Source organism: Momordica charantia (genome assembly GCF_013281855.1).
Source record: "Momordica charantia cultivar OHB3-1 chromosome 9 unlocalized genomic scaffold, Mcharantia_2.0 BLBB01000009.1, whole genome shotgun sequence".
Taxonomy (NCBI): domain Eukaryota; kingdom Viridiplantae; phylum Streptophyta; class Magnoliopsida; order Cucurbitales; family Cucurbitaceae; genus Momordica; species Momordica charantia.
The window spans coordinates 23,716,972-23,734,608 of record NW_028275167.1 but is presented as its reverse complement, the minus strand read 5'-3'; the positions used below and the strand labels follow the sequence as shown (position 1 = coordinate 23,734,608).

Genomic DNA, 17,637 nt, shown 5'->3' with positions numbered 1-17,637 from the left:
TGAGGAGTTGCGAGAAAAGTTAGATGCCATCCTCCTCGCGTTGGAAAAAGGCAAAGCGGCTGCAGATCCTGCTACATCTAGCAACCCTGTTCATGAGCCGCAAGAAACCCCGCCTTATCCACCTGGGTACGGTCCACCTCTTAGGCCAGTGGCAGAGGGTTTCATGCCACAATATACAACGTACAACCTTCTGTATGACGTCCCAGTTGGTCAGTATCCGCATCCCTTTGTTAAGGGAGCTTAGCAAATCCCAACCAACATCATTTTTCGAGAGCCAGAGCAAATGATGCCACCCCCTACAGTCCTTAATCTAGGTGGTCTCCCAGCCAAGACAGACCCAGTCGGACAAAATGCCCCTAGTAACGAGAAGTTTGAAGTTCTGGAGGAAAGATTAAGAGCAATAGAGGGGACAGACGTTTTTGGCAACATCGATGCCTCACAATTGTTTTTGGTGTCTGGATTAGTCATCCCTCCAAAATTCAAGGTGCCAGAGTTTGAGAAGTACGATGGTTCTTCTTGTCCTAAGAATCATCTTATAATGTACTGTAGGAAGATGGCAGCGTACGTCCAAAATGACAAATTGTTGATACACTGCTTCCAAGATAGTTTATCTGGTCCGGCCTCTCATTGGTACATGCAGTTAGATAGCTCTCATTTTGGCTCGTGGAAGAATCTGGCCGACTCCTTCCTAAAACAATATAAGCATAACATAGATATGGCTCCAGATCGCTTAGATTTACAGAGGATGGAGAAGAAGAGTACAAAGAGCTTTAAGGAGTATGCTCAAAGGTGGAGGGACACGGCACCTCAAGTCCAACCTCCTTTAACAGATAAGGAGCTATCTGCCATGTTCATCAATACCCTAAAACATCATTTCTATGATCGGATGATAGGAAGCGCTTCCACAAATTTATTTGATATTATGACCATCGGAGAAAGGATCAAATATGGGGTTAGACATGGGCGAATAACCAGTATTGCCGATGAGCCATTGGCCGCAAAGAAGGCAAGTCATTCCAAGAAGAAGGAAGGTGAGGTGAAAATGGTGGGAGCAGACCGACACTCTTGGAAACAACAACCGTACGGTCGGACACCGCGATACACTCCGTATTATTACCCAACGCCATACGGGTATAATCAACCATTTGTGAATAATGCAACTTCACATTACTCCCCTTATGCTTACCAAAATTTTCGACCCCCAGCCAGTCATAATTTCCAACCTAGGAGTCAGCAGCATAATACATTCTATACTCAAGGGCAGCAGAATAATAGAGGGGCACATAAACAGACCCAGTTTGACCCAATCCCCATGACTTATACTGAGCTTCTGCCTTAGTTATTTCAAAATAATCAGTTGGCACCTGTACCTGTAGATCCGATCCAGCCTCCATACCCAAGATGGTATGATGCAAATGCTCGTTGTGACTATCACGCAGGAGCCATAGGACATTCAACAGAGAACTGCACTGCATTGAAATACAGGGTTCAAGCTTTGATCAAGGCAGGTTGGTTGAACTTTAAAAAAGAAAATGGGCCTGATGTAAGTAAGAATCTGCTGCCGAATCATCAGAATGTCCAAATAAATGCAATCGAATGCCAAGGGATCGAGTCGAAGAGTAAGGTTGCCAATATATACAACCCCTATGAAGGAACTATTCGAAATTCTCTTGGGTAGTGGATATGTATCAGTGGAATACCTATGCCCAAACCTCAAGTATAAAGGGTAGGATGAAAGTCTGACGTGCCCGTTCCACACTGGGGCAAAAGGTCACTCCCTAGAGCAATGCAACAGTTTTCGGATGAAAGTTCAAGAGTTATTAGACTCAAAAGTCCTTACTGTTACAAAATCTCACCTAGAGAAACGGACAAATGTTGTGGAAGATATCTTGGTTGCTGAGGGCTCAAGTGATTCTCTTAAACCAAAACCCCTCACCGTCTCTTACCGTGAAAAGCCAGATGCACCTAGCTGCAGTCGGAAACCAATCACTATCACGGTCCCAGCTCCTTTCGAGTATAAAAGTTCCAAAGCAGTGCCTTGGAAATATGAGTGCAAGGTAACTGTAGGGCAAGATGTATCATTTCCTTCACTCCCAGTTGACAATATCACTGGAGTGGGAGGTTTGACACGAACTGGGAGATGTTATACACCGGATAGCCTGCTAAAGCGAGTGAATGAAACTACTAGTGAAAAGAATAAAGAAAAAGCAAGTGAGAAGAAGAAGGAGAAAGTGGAAGAGGATAAGAAAGGGAAGGCCAAACTCCACGAGGATGTCCATGATGAACTGGTGGAGGCGATTGTTGTAAAGGATGTAAGTCCTAAACAACCTGTGTCTGAAGAAGAGACTCAAGAATTTCTAAAGCTAGTGAAGCAAAGTGAATACAAAGTTATTGAACAATTAGGTCGGACACCAGCAAAGATCTTTATATTATCTTTACTGTTATCATCTGAAGCACATCAGAATACACTATTGGAAGCCTTGAAGCAGGCTTTCGTTTCACAAGACATCACAGTGGATAATTTGAGCAACGTTGTGGGGAATATAACGGCATCTAGCTCCATCACTTTTACAGATGAGGAGATACCACCAGAGGGTACAGGACATACCAAAGCTCTCCACATCTCAATTAAGTGTAAAAACTTCCTAATAGCAAAAGTCCTTGTGGACAATGGATTTTCTTTAAACATAATGCCAAGATCCACGCTAGAGAAGTTACCCGTTGATATGTCCTATATGAGACTTAGTACTGTGATAGTAAGAGCTTTCGATGGAGCTCGCAGCGCTGTTGTTGGGGATATTGAGATCCCGATCCAAATAGGTCCTTGCACCTTTGACATAACATTTCAGGTTATGGACATCACATCAGCTTATAGTTTCTTGTTGGGGCGACCGTGGATACATTCGGCAGAAGCAATTCCATCCACTTTACATCAGAAAATTAAGTTTGCGGTTGACCAAAAGTTAGTGATCATATCGGGACAAGAAGACATTCTAGTCTCCACGCTTGCTTCGATGCCATACGTTGAAACAGCAGAAGAAGCTTTTGAGTCTTCATTACAATCATTCGAGATTTCAAATGCTACAACTTTACATGGGAAGTTTGGAAGACCTAAGCCACGACTTTTAGAGACCGCCTTTAAAGGAGACAATGGGAGCTTAGACAAACTGCTAAGGATGGCTAAGAATACAAAGAAGTTCGGGTTGGCGTACAAACCAAGTAGAGGCGACATTATTAGAGTGCGGAGTCTGGAAAAAGCAAAACGCCTCTCAAGATTTGAGAATGAGGAGCGTGATTACCCTAGGAGGACTGTTCCACCTCTCAGCCACTCTTTCAGAAGTGTTGGCACAATCCATCAGGAGTACGATGAGAGCTCTGTAGTGGCAGCAGTGACAGAAGAAAGAGAGCAAGTCGGACCTTTTGTCTACCCGTGCCCAGACGATTTCGAGCTGAGCAATTGGAGCGTGATAGAGCTACCGTCTTTTGTAAATAATAAATCAAAGTAATCGTCCATGTTTTTTTCCTTCCCCTCATTTTCTTAATTAATTAAATTAATTTTCTATTTCCTCTACATTCATCCAAATCTATTATTTGTTTATAATTCTTCCATATCAATAAAATTTGAGTTCATTCACTTTGTTTCTTTCCTCTACTATTCTCTGGGCCAATTTATTTATTCATTTATTTCTGTTTCTTTTATTTTCTCCTTTAGTATGTCTTAAACAGTAATACTGAGATTGAATGAGATAATGATTCGAAATACGAGCTCGATACACCTATATACAATATTGAATCTGATGAGGAAATAGATTACGAGCCCTCTGCTGAGTTATTGATAATGCTAGAAGAAGAAGAAAAGATGTTGGGACCCCATGAAGAATTAACTGAGATAATTAACTTGGGATCACAAGCCAAAGAGATTAAAATAGGCACTCATATGTCTTCAGAGAGTCGCAAAAAGTTGATAGAGTTACTTCATGAGTGTGCTGATGTTTTTGCTTGGTCCTATCAGGATATGCCTGGTTTAGATACAGACATCGTAGTGCACAAATTGCCTATCAACCCAGAGTTCAAGCCGGTGAGACAGAAGTTACGGAAAATGAGGCCAGATATGTTGATCAAGATAAAGGATGAAGTAAGGAAGCAAATCGATGCAGGGTTCCTTACAGTATCTAATTACCCTGAGTGGGTGGCAAACATTGTCCCTGTACCAAAGAAAAATGGACAAGTAAGAATGTGTGTTGATTATAGAGACTTGAATCGTGCAAGTCCAAAAGACAACTTCCCGCTTCCTCATATCGATGTGCTGGTTGATAATACTGCTGGGTTCTCAACCTTCTCCTTTATGGATAGGTTCTCAGGCTACAATCAGATCAAGATGGCACCTGAGGATCGTGAAAAAACCACATTCATTACGCTATGGGGAACTTTCTGCTACAAAGTTATGCCATTTGGGCTAAAAAATGCTGGGGCAACCTACCAGCGTGCCATGGTTACTCTCTTTCATGACTTGATGCACAAAGAAATTGAAGTTTACTTGGATGATATGATTGCCAAGTCAAAACAAGGCGAGAAGCACACAACTATTTTAAGGAAGCTATTTGATCGATTGAGGAAGTTCAAATTGAAACTCAATCCCAACAAATGCATATTTGGGGCAACCACTGGAAAACTCCTTGGTTTTGTAGTAAGCCAAGAAGGCATTAAAGTTGACCCGGATAAAGTCAAAGAAGCTTACAGTTTTTGGGGATTCTATGCTAGTAAGTCATCAACTAAGAGGAGAATGGGAAACAAGAGACGTTAAGTTGTTGCCTTATAAACAACTCATAACAGAATTGTCACAAGAATTTGATGAAATCTCATTTGATTATTTGCCAAGAGAAAATAATCAAGTAGCAGATGCATTGGCCACATTAGCGGTGATGTTCAATTTAGAACTTAATGAGGATATCCGTCCGATTAAAGTTGGGAGGAGAGATGTCCCAGCTTCTTGTATGAGCATTGAGGAAGAACCCGACGGTAACCCCTGGTTTCATGACATCAAGCAATATATAAAGAGTAAAGAGTATCCACCAAATGCTTCAGAAAATGATAAACGCACCCTTCGCAAGTTGGCAATGAAGTTTTTCTTAAACGGAGAGATACTATACAAGAGAAACCATGACATGGTTCTCCTAAGGTGCGTCGAAGGAAGATATGCCAATAGGATTATGGAAGCAGTTCATGAAAGAGTTTGTGGCACTCATGCAAATGGACACATGATGGCTAGACAAATTTTAAGAGCTGGCTATTACTGGCTGACTATAGAGACAGATTGTATTAAATATGCAAGAAAATGTCACAAATTTCAAATTTACTCGAACAAGACTCATGCTCCTACTTCTCATTTGCATACTTTGACAGCTCCTTGGCCTTTCTCTATGTGGGGCATGGATGTGATAGGACCTATCGAACCTAAAGCATCAAATGGGCACCGATTCATTTTGGTAGCCATAGATTATTTTACTAAATGGGTAGAAGCAGCTTCTTACCGAGATGTGACAAAAGGAGTTGTAGTCAAATTCATCAAGAAGGAAATTATTTGTCGTTATGGTCTTCCCGAAACCATAATTTCCGATAATGCAAGGAATTTGAACAACAAATTGATGAGTGAGCTCTGTGAGTAGTTTAAGATCAAACATCTCAACTCAACCCCTTATCGACCTAAGATGAATGGTGCAGTAGAAGCCGCCAACAAAAACATAAAAAGAATAGTTGAAAAGATGACTGTAACTTATAGAGACTGGCATGAAATGCTTCCATTTGCCTTACATGGTTACCGCACCTCAGTCCGTACTTCAATTGGGGCAACACCATTTTCTTTAGTTTATGGTATGGAAGTTGTTCTCCCTATTGAAGTAGAAATTCCATCATTGAGAGTTATCATGGAAGCTAAGTTACAAGAGGCTGAGTGGGTCCAAAGACGTTATGAGCAGCTAAACTTTGTAGAAGAAAAGAGGTTGACGGCATTATGCAGAGGACACTTTATCAAAGAAGAATGATGAAAGCCTATAACAAGAAGGTGCACCCAAGAAGGTTTAGAGAGGGAGATTTAGTTCTAAAAAGAATTCTCCCATTACAGAAAGATCATCGAGGCAAATGGACCCCAAATTATGAAGGACCATTTGTGGTGAAAAAGGCTTTCTCCGGAGGAGCACTAGTTCTGGCCAACATGGATGGCACTTAATTTTTAAATCCAGTTAACTCAGATCATGTTCGAAAATATTATGCATAGTTCTGATGTATTTCGAAAAATTTCACTTTGATCTCAGTATTATGCTTGAAAGGCAGTTTTGTGTATCCATTCTCTATTATAGCCTATAAATTTAAACCACATCTTTGAGACGTGTGTCCCTTGTCATTTATAAAGTCTGGTCTCCATTCGTCTCTTTCTATATACGAAGGACGGTAGCTTTTATATTCACGTCTCCAAGGCTATGTGGGCACAGGAAGCCTGAGGGACATTTTGTTCTCTGGAACATTGGGGCAAATATGACATTACAAAGTTATCAGGGCAAAGTCGTCGTCCCATTTGTTCTGGTTACTCTCGATCCAGTTAAAAGGATTTTTGAAGGAAAGCAAAATGCGGTGATCGGGCTATCTGAACAATCCAAAGTTTTTATAAAAGCAAGTGATTTCACTCTATTTTTGCATCCAAGAAAATTTTTCTGTTATCACATCGTTTCATGCGTCATTTCATGCATTTGCCTTGGAGAAGTCTCCAAAAAGCCCTATGACAAAGAATTTCATGACGACTCATTTTTGCTCAAGCAAGCTTTTTTAGTTTTCTATTGGTTAAATCGAACCCGATAGATCGTGGTTGAAGCCTGTGTCAAGTCAAGTCCGTCGCTTTTTAGTTTTCTGTTGGTTAAATCGAACCCGATAGATCGTCGTCGAAGCCTGTGTCAAGCCAGGTCCGTTGCCTTTTAGTTTTCTGTTGGTTAAATCGAACCCGATAGATCGTGGTCGAAGCCTATGTCAAGCCAGGTCCGTTGCCTTTTAGTTTTCTGTTGGTTAAATCGAACCCGATAGATCGTGGTCGAAGCCTGTGTCAAGCCAGGTCCGTTGCATTTTAGTTTTCTGTTGGTTAAATCGAACTTGATATATCGTGGTCGAAGCCTGTGTCAAGCCAGGTCCGTTGCCTTTTAGTTTTCTGTTGGTTAAATCGAACCCGATAGATCGTGATCGAAGCCTGTGTCAAGCCAGGTCCGTTGCTTTTTTTTTTCCTTCTCTCGCCTTCCCAATACTCAGTCTTTTCCCTTTGTCTACCCTTTTTCTGCAAGAATACACAAAGGAGGGCAAGCTGTAGACACCGTATTTGGTCCGGCTCGCGTTCGTTTTTTTTAAAAAAATTATTACTAATTTATTATGTTTATCGATTTAGTTTAAAATAACATAATTTAGTTTATTATAAAATTTAATGTAAAGTTTTAATGAAATCAAATTAAGTTTTAAAATTAGATTTTATTTGAAAATAATTGGTTTTTTTAAATTGATTTTAAGATTAAAAAAAAAACAGTTTTTCTCCCCTTCGATTTTTTCCTTCATACGTGTATCCCTTCCCCTTCTTCTCCTCCCTCTTTTTCTCTCTTCTCTTGCCCTTTTTTCTTTTTTATCGTTATTTTTAGGTGTATTTAAGGAGGGCTGCAGTGGGGAGGAGAAGATAGACAGAACACCCAAGAATTCACTTCCTTCTTTCTCTCTACCATCACCTTCTCTTCCTCTTCACCCAGGCCAGCACCCCCGACGATACACAGACTACACACGTCCCCCGATGATCACAAGTTCAGACCAACCTGCACCACAGTAGTCCGGCGCAAAGTTCTACAACCGACGCACGGATCACCGACCACCTGAATCCGACCTCGAGTGCTCCTTCACGGTTTCAAACCCGCGGGCACACCCAGAATTTCCTCACTGCAGTAGGTGGTATAGAAAAAGGTTGTTTTAGAAATGATTTGATTTTTTTTATTTGTTTTAAATAAGCTTGTTTTAAATTTGATATATATATTTTAAAATAAATTTGTTTAAATATGATTTGATATATTTTAAAATAGATTGTTTAAATATGATTTGATTATTTTAAAATAAGTTTGTTTTAAATATGATTTGATTATTTTTAAAATAAGAAATATGATTTGATTATTTTTAAAATAAATTTGTTTTAAATATGATTTGATTATTTTTAAAATAAGTTTGTTTTAAATATGATTTTTTTTTAAATTTTAAAAACAAGTTTGTTTTAAATGTTTTTTTTTTTGTTTTAAGGAAGTTTGTTAGAGGAATTTCAAATCTAAAATAAAATATTTTTTTTTATTTTATTATTATTATTATTATTTTTCGTTTTAGTTTTAGTTTTTTTTATTTTTATTTTTTTTAATATTTTTTTTTAAATAAAGATTTGTATGATAAGAATTAATATTAAGTTGTATCATATGGTGTTGGCATAGTGGTAGGTTACTTAGGAGTAATTCACATGTCTTAGGTTCGAGTCTTTGCCTAAATTAATGTTTTTTTATATCATTATTTTACCAAACAACTATTTTAGATAAAATGTTTTTTTAATATAAAAAAGGAAACTTTCGTTTTTATAAGATTTCAAATCTTATAACATTTATATAAAATTTTAAGTAATATCTTAGGATGTTGGCACATTGATAAGAAATTTGTACATAACTCTTACATCTCAAGTTCAAGTCTTGATGGCCCCTAGGCTAAAATGGTCTTTGCGCCACTCATGCTTGTTGGTTCCCGTTTTCGAACGGGTGTCGTAGGGTGTTCACACCCTCCCTACGCTCAATCGACTCCCGAACCAAAATTCTATTTTCATAGACCAAGTTTTTTAAATAGGTGACCAATCACACCTCGTAGATGATTGGTGGCGACTCCAAACCCTAATCTCGAAAGAGACCTGTCAGGGGATGACGTCGGCCGCTTCGCGTCGCGATGACGTTGCGATAATATAATTAAGACCAACAATGAGAACTGTACAAACCTATTGATGTGAAAACCCTAGCGAATTGGAATTAATAACCTTTAGGTATGTGAACCCCTAATTCACAAACACTAAAACCTACTAAATCAATTTATACCAACCTCAAAGAAGAGTTAGAATAAGGTTACCTTGTTGATCGAAGACCACGAGGCAAGGAGAACTAGTTCCCTACTTGAGGTTGAACAGTCTACGAGAGAGGTTGATCAAACTCATCTTGAATGTTCCAATTTTGCAAGCTAGATCAAGAATGACAAAATTCAAATGCTCTCGACTGGCTTGAAAGAAACGGCTTAAAGGCTCAAATTTCCATTAAAATTGATCTGTCTAACAACCTAATTAAATGATAAAAAGAACCTAGGCGGCATCTAAATTGATGGTACGCTTGCTGATTCATACCATTCTCTTCTTCTTTCGAAGGATTCGTCCTCGAAACTAATTTGTCACATTGAAGAGCAAATTGTAATCATGAGATGTCAACGATCTAGCTCTTTTTGTATCCTTTCTAAACCTTTGCATATTGATGGACCAATTATCAAGCTTGGGGCAATATTTCTTAAAAAGCATATTTGCTTTGTACTTCATATATGGGTGGCATTGCTCCTCCTTTAGTGTTGTAATCTTCTGCACAAATGCAATATTGGAAACACTGGTTACACTATGATCAAGTGTACCCATTCGGTTATAAGTTCTCAGTGTACAAGCTCAAAGGTGAGTTGTTTTGAGAAGCTAATTCTATCCTCACAAACTCTCAAAATGAGACTCACTCTCTTGATTTCTCCTACTCTCTTTTCATTGCTTTGTACACTACTCTCAAATTCGTCTTTCTCACTTTATTCTTCTAGTTCCTCAACCTTCTCAGTCTCTCTCTCTAATTCTGATTCAACAACTATATATTTTTTACTCTCTTCCACTCTGCTTTCTTCCTTTTGTGTCCTTGAATGATTTACTTCTTTTTCGGTGGGTTGGTAATCCCTTTGAAGATCTGGTTGGTATTCTTGTCTCCTTGATGTTTGGCACATGAATCTACATTCTTAAATCGAATCTTTAAGTAATTTGCTTATAGATTGGCGCAGTTCAACCAAGTCTTTTCGTAAAGTCTCTTTAAGTCTTGTGATATGAAACTCTAGAAAATTGCAGATAAAAACCCTTCCACTAAGGAGGACCCCTAACTGTCAATTTAAAAAACCCCAGATCAAAAAGTACAATCCCAAGGGAAGATTAGATGAGGATTACCTTCATGATGGAAGACCAAGAGGTTAGGAGAACTAGTTCCCTACTCAAGGTTGAACACTCCACAAGAAGGTTGATCAAACCTAGTTGAATGTTCCGGGTTTGCAACCTAGATCAAGAATTGCAAAATTGATGAACCCTTAATCATCACACTAAAACACTCCAAATTCATTATGTACCCATTGATCGTTCTGTTCACAAGATTAAATCCCTAATCTCAAAGGAAGCTAAAAGACTATAGTACCCTCAATTAAAAGTGACATAGTTAAATTTCAAAAAAACACCTAAAAATTAATAAATTCAATGTCCACATCATTGTGCTAAAAATATAAAAGGCCTATAATAAGATAAATAACAATTTTAAATAAAATTAACTTTGTTAATACAAAGTTCCTTCATCTTCTTCTCGTGTCTTCATTTGGCTTCATCATCTTCTCGTATATTTATTTGGCACCATGAATAAAGTTTTTTCGCATCTTTATCCTCTTGATGTCCATTATTTGAGCTCACTACTGTTTGGATGTGAGAATCAAATGCTAGCTGTAACTGTTTGGCCTTTGAACGAGTGATTGGTCCTAGCGGCAAGGCTAATGTATCTTGGTTCATATCATCTTGTATCTATACTTCGATTTTCAATTCATCTTCTTATTTGTTGAGACATGGCTGGAAAATAAACAAAAGTGAAAGAAAAATGTGTTGGGAAATTAGATGCTTCAAAACAATTTCCTCTTCCACAGTTATATTTAGCAAATCACAATCACACAACACAAATAAGAGATTAGGGAAAACAATAAACGACACAAAAATTTATACCGGTTTACTCCAATAGTTTATGGGCTACGTCCAATCTTCCACTCATATGCAGGTTTCACTATAATATGAGATTTGATACAAGTACTAAAATGTCACACCCGATATTCACCCTCTAGAGGTCCCGACAAAAACCCTCTAGCTTCTAAGTATTACAACACACTATAGTTAGGTACAGGAATGAAAAACTCATAAGAATCAAGATCTCATTACCCCGAATATGTCGATCTTGATTAGCCCTAACGCCTCTACCAATACTCCGAGCCTCTTTCTCAAAACTGTCTCAAACTACTCCCAAAAAAGATCAAAATTAGCTGAGAAACCCTAAAATCGAAGCTGCTGTATTTATAAAACGTCATTATAGTGTTGGACGGAACAAAATGTCATTATAGTGCCGGATGGAACAAAACGTCCATGTGCACCATCAGAATAGCATCGCGGCACTGCCTCCTCGACCCTTCTGGTCTGCAGTGCTTCACTTCACCTGTTTTCATCTCTACTTTGTCCCGATGCATCCCAACTTCATCCCAACTCATTCCTAGCTTGTTCCGACATTGAGTTGGCTCCACTAATCCCAACAAAATGGACCTCATAATTCCCCCCCACATGTTTCACTCAATTGATGTGGTTCGCTCGTGTTTACATTCTAAAATCACAAGAATGAATTTTGTCTCAAAATTATAAGGTGATGAGCCAAGAGTTTGCAACGAAGAAGCTGAAGAAGCAAACAAGTAACAAGTTAAAACAAGAATGATTTGTAAAATGTCAAATTCAAATAAGAAACAAGTAGAACCCACCAAATAAGAAAACTAAGAATCAAGAATATAATATTCAAGATCCAACAAACTAACTAGGATAGAAAAAATGAAAACAAGATAACTAGAATTAAGAATATAAGATTCAAACTTCAAAGAATTATGCAAGATGAACAAAAAGATCACACAACTAGACAAGAATATTAAAACAAAATTAACAAGGAAACAATAAAAAATTAAGAAGCAAAAAAACTCACAAATTCTCTCAGACAACTAAAAAAATGGCAAGATAAAACTTGAATGATTTGTAGAGCTCTTGATCTTGCAAATTAACTTGGAAATTTAAGCTACTTCAGTGACATCCCTTCGACAAAATTAAAACATTGAGCGGAAAGAGTTCACCTAATTCGAAACAAATTTAACCACCATGCTTCATAAAAATCAGCTGCTTGTTTGACATACTTGCTTTAGCTCCTTTGTCATATCCATTGTGAATTCATGAAAAAAAAAAAGAAAGAACAAAACAATTCTCTTGCTTAATTATAAATTAATCTGCATGCACCAATCAAAAAATAGAAGCTTAATTAATTTTCAGCTGTTTCAGTCAAAACGAGCATAACTCAACGGTAATTAGCATATACCTCCAACCTTCCTCAACATGTTTTCAGTTGGAGGATGATATTTTTTTTTGTTTGTGGTTAATTCTTTTTTCAAAAAAAAAAAAAGAACAAAAAGACCCTAATAGTACTCGACTAAAAAAGAACAAGAAGGGACTCAAAAATGCTCCTAGACTCAATAAAAAAAACAATAATAACATAGAAATCAAACCAACAGATATGTACCCAATCTAGAGCTTAGGCTCTTATACCAAATGATGTGAAAATCATAGCGAAATAGAATTAGGAATCCTTTGGGTATGTGAACTCCTAATCACGAACACTAAAACCTATAAAAAGACCTAGGTGACATCAAATTGATGGTAGGCTTGTTGATTCATATCACCTATCATCATAAATTAATTCTTCATTATCTCCCAAAAAAAAAATTATTCTTCATTATCTCTAAAAACAACCTGCGATATCCAACCAAAAACACAACATTACTTTGATAAATTTAAACACTACCATTTTCGGCATTTCTCCGACAACCTCAGAATATTTCCCAAACAGCCAATACTAATCCAAGCCTCCATCCATTTCAAACCCCCTAACAAAAATAAAAACAAACCTACAATATAAATAATCGAACACGAATCTTTTGTATGCTCATTGTTCCCCATAACTACTTCCATATTATGTTGGATGGTATATTCTAACCATGACAATGAATCGACATATATTATTGCTAGCGCTCTTGTTCGTCACGTTCTCCGACACGTCAATAATCGAGAGCAAAGCCCCTAAAAGGGAAAAATCATCAAAGCCTCCCCAACTGAAACAAAATGAATCCCCTATTGCCTTGCGAAAGTTCCGCGTGGAGATTCACAACGACTTGAATATGTTTTCGTTGGACAGCCATTGCTACTCGAAAGATGAAGATTTGGGGTTGTACGTGTTGTACCCGGACGAACAACAAGATTGGTCGTTCAATGGAAATTGGGCTGGGACAACAAATTTCCATTGTAGATTGGAATGGGAAAGAGGGTTTGTAAATTTTGATGCGTTTCATAATGATCCTAACTTCGTGGTTGATTTCTGCGGCGTAGACCCAATCGACGAGCCAAGGGATGTCTCAGTTTGTAGTTGGAGTGCCAGACAAGATGGGATTTATTTGACCAAATATGATGGTGAACTTGTTTTTCTCCTGCACTGGAATATGGTTAAATCATCAAAATCGAAAAAACAAGTATAATTAATTATAAAATCGCTAAAATTTCCATTGTACGATCATCCAATCATATCGCAAAAACAAGTAAAAGCATAAAAGTTGGCCAAAAATTATGTTGCCCATTTTATTTGTAATCAATAAATGCATATTGTTACAATTTTATTTTATTTTTTGTATTTTTAATGAAATATTTTATTCATTATAAAATATTTTTTAATGAACCAACCATCTTGTAATATACCTGAGCTAATTATCTCCTAATAAAAACTGAGCATCCAATCCAAAAGTAGAATCATGCCTTGAAAAGATAAAGGACTAATAAGATTAATTGACTACCCCTCTCATTGCCAATTGATTTTGAAATGAAATCCTATAAAACTTGGATAAAAATTAGTGGTAATTTATTATTAATATTTTGTTATTTTAGGATATGATGTATTTGGTTATTTTAGTCTTTGTAACTGTTTAATGTGTTGACTTAAAATGTTAATTAAAAGTATAGTTTGTTAGTCTTTATACTTTGAACTAATACAAATAGTTTGTGCATGTTTATGACATTATTATTTTTCAAAGAAAAATAACTATTTCAATTCTCTCACATATTTGCCCTCTTCCTGATAGGATTTAGTTGGATCATGGAATATTGAATTCAAATTCTTGATATGATGTTTTTAACCTTAGCAAAAAGTGTATCATTCTTGCTAGAAGATCAAGAAAGATATTGATGTAAAATGCTGTTGACGGAGAAATTTCTGCTAATCACTAAATGCCACGTCACAAGATTAAAATTATATTTAGGACCAATCACAAATTTACACGTGTCCTAAATTAATTTTTAAATCAAGAAATAAACTTGCGCCACGTGTCTCTTTTATAGACGTCCGATGAAATCAACTAATTGGATTAAAACTCAGGAAGAGACTGAGCTCAAGTCCATGGCCCATTAAGCCCATGACCTAATAAGACCCACAAAGACTCTATAAATAGAGGAGGTCACCGCTCATTTGGGGGGAAGAAGCGAACAGAAAGAAGAATTGGAAGAAAAAGATCCATAAGCATTGGAGATTCAGAGCATTCAGTGCGTTCAGAGTCGTCTACAATCGTTTAGAGTGCGAAGCATCCAGAACTAACAAGACTCGAAGAACTGAAGACTTGAAGAGGACGAGACTTCAAGAATTCTGAACCCTCTCTTCGCCAAGCGACCGACTGAAGAACTCAACAAGCTGAAAAGCCGAAGAACTTTCACAAGCTGCAAAGTCGAAACACTTCACAAGCTGCAAAGTCAAAGAACTTCACCAACGCAAAGCCGAAGACTTCACAAAGTCTTCATCAAGCTACAAGCCAAAGAACTTCATCAGCGCAAAGCCGAAGACTTCACAAAGTCTTCATCAAGCTACAAGCCAAAGAACTTCATCAACAAGTCAAAGTCTTCAAACAAACTCAAAGCCGAAGACTTCAAAGATCCTTCGTCAAGCGAGAAGCTGAAGGCATCAAGCCATTGAATTAAACTTTATATTTGAGAGAATTAATGAGAGGATTATACATTAGAGATTGTAACACTCACATACATAAATACAAATACAAGTTCATTAATTCGAGTTTTCTCTTATTGAATTTCTGGTCGAACAAATGCATCTTTCAATTTACAATCGACAACAAAAATTATTCATAGAACATGTCAACAATAATGAAACATTTTATACATAGACCCGTTCACTTTTGGTTCTTTCTTGAATTGGAGTGGATCAGTGGTTGAACTCCAAATTTGCTTCTCAATAAGCGGAACAATGTCTTGGTTAAGAGGTTTGTGAATATATCAGCAAGTTGTTTGGATGATGGAATATATTTAGTGACTAAGGAACCAAATGTCACATTCTCTAGCTCGAATAAAGTGGTAGTCTAACTCAGATGTGTTTTCTTCTCACATGAAAACATGTGTAAGGCGCTTAGGATCAACCCTGTTTCATTTTTTTTAGTATCAATACTATTTCATAGTACTGATTGAAAAAAAAAAATCATGGCAACCAAGGTTAGAGTTGTTTTTCCTATGATTTGATAATAGACAAAATATTTAAAAATTGAATAACGTGATACCTAGATACTTTTTAAAATTTACGCACGATGCACTTGACACAACTTTAAAAGCGTACGGACAAAACTTGTAATTTGACTGAAAAAAATTACATAAATTATAACGAATAAAATAATACATCATTAAGATAACTATTCATTTATTGAAATATTAATACAAATAAAACGGGCAACGTAATTGTTGCCGATTTTTATAATTAATTATACCCGTTTTTTCGATTTTGATTACCTAATCACATTCCAGTGTAGGAGAAAAACAACTTCACCATCATATCTAGTCAAATAAATTCCATCTTGTCTGATGTTCCAAATACAAACTGAGACATCGCTTGACTCGTCAATTGGGTCTACGCCACAGAAGTAAACCACGAAGTTAGGATCATTATAAAACGCATCAAAATTTACAAACCCTCTTTCCCACTCCAATCTACAATGGAAATTTGTTGTCCCAGCCCAATTTCCTTTGAATGACCAATCTTGTTGCTCGTCGGGGAACAACACGTGCAACCCCAAATCGTCGTCTTTCGAGTAGCAATGACTGTCCAACAAAAACATATTCAACTCGTTGTGAATCTCCACGCGGAACTTTCGCAAGACAATAACGGATTCACCTTGTTTTGGTTGGAGAGGCTTTGATGATTTTTTCCTTTTAGGGGCCTTGCTTTCAACCGTTGATATGTCGGAGAGCGCGACCAGCAAGAGCGCTAGCAATAATATATGTCGATTCATTACCATTGTTATAATATACCGCCCAACGTTATAAACAATCAGATCGTATGCATACAAAAAGATTGATGTTTGATTATTTATATTTGTATGTTTGTTTTTATTTTGTTAGGGGGTTTGAAACGGATGGAGGCTTGGATTAGTATTGGCTGTTTGACAAATATTCTGAGGCTGTCGAAGAAATCCTGAAAATGGTAGTGTTTGAATTTATCAAAGTAATGTTGTGTTTTTGGTTGGATATCTCAGGTTGTTTTTAGAGATAATGAAAAATTAATTTTTTATTTTTTTTGATAAAAAACGAAGAATTAATTCATGATGATATTTCTCAAACATCATGTATTAATCTTTAAGTAAAAGTACGTATTATCTATTACGACAACTTACACCATACGTGTTTTTAAGGTTTTCTTTTCTTTCCTTACGTATAAGAGGCGAAAATTTGTCGAGGATCCAAATAAAAGAACCTAAACAAATATTTATAATATGCACAGACTACTCCTCTTGTTGCCAATTGAATTTTAGATAGTATCCATGTATTTTGACATGATATCAAAACTCAACAAACTCAAATGTGTATTCTTTCAAAAAATGGTATTCGGTCAAGATTGATGAGCTCAAAAGAGCCATCATCTTACAAAGTTTTGTAATATACATGGACTAATTATCTAGATAAATGAGCTACTTCTCTCAATTGGTTTTGAAATAAAATCCCATGAATATTTGATAAAAATTAGTGGAGATGTATTTGGTTATTTTAGTCCATGTAAGTGTTTAATGTGTTGACTTAAAACGCTAATTAAAAGTATAGTGTGTGGATATCTTCTTAGTCTTTATACTTTTCAAAGTTTTTAAGAAGCTTTTGTTTAGTGTGATAAAAGTCTCTTATTTACTAGATGAAAGGAAGACCTGACAAGATTCTTGTTCAACTTTGATTAGCCACCTTTTAACAAAATAATTATGGAGAAAATATTTTTTTTTTTGTTTTTAAGAGGTCAAAATCAAAAGAATCATGAAAGTTGATGGTTTTGATATGATTATTATTTTTCAAAGGAAAATAAATATTTAAATTCTCTCACATATTCGCCCTCCTCTTGATAGGACTTAGTTGGATGATGGAATATTGAATTCAATTCTTGATCTGATGTTTTTATTATTAACAAAAAG

At 36.6% G+C, this 17,637-nt stretch overlaps 3 protein-coding genes across 3 annotated transcripts; all 3 read left to right on the top strand.

Moving 5' to 3' along the window:
* The first annotated feature begins 283 nt into the window (after nt 1-283).
* LOC148209232 (uncharacterized) lies at nt 284-1,678 on the top strand. The gene is made up of 2 exons (XM_088117464.1): nt 284-1,036; nt 1,358-1,678. The coding sequence occupies exons 1-2, from the start codon at nt 284-286 to the stop codon at nt 1,676-1,678; spliced, it is 1,074 nt and encodes a 357-aa protein (XP_087973590.1).
* A 124-nt stretch (nt 1,679-1,802) lies between these two features.
* LOC148209231 (uncharacterized) lies at nt 1,803-3,506 on the top strand. The gene has a single exon (XM_088117463.1). The coding sequence runs from the start codon at nt 1,803-1,805 to the stop codon at nt 3,504-3,506; it is 1,704 nt and encodes a 567-aa protein (XP_087973589.1).
* Nucleotides 3,507-5,708: 2,202 nt separating this feature from the next.
* LOC148209230 (uncharacterized) lies at nt 5,709-6,041 on the top strand. The gene has a single exon (XM_088117462.1). The coding sequence runs from the start codon at nt 5,709-5,711 to the stop codon at nt 6,039-6,041; it is 333 nt and encodes a 110-aa protein (XP_087973588.1).
* The last annotated feature ends 11,596 nt before the right edge of the window (nt 6,042-17,637 follow it).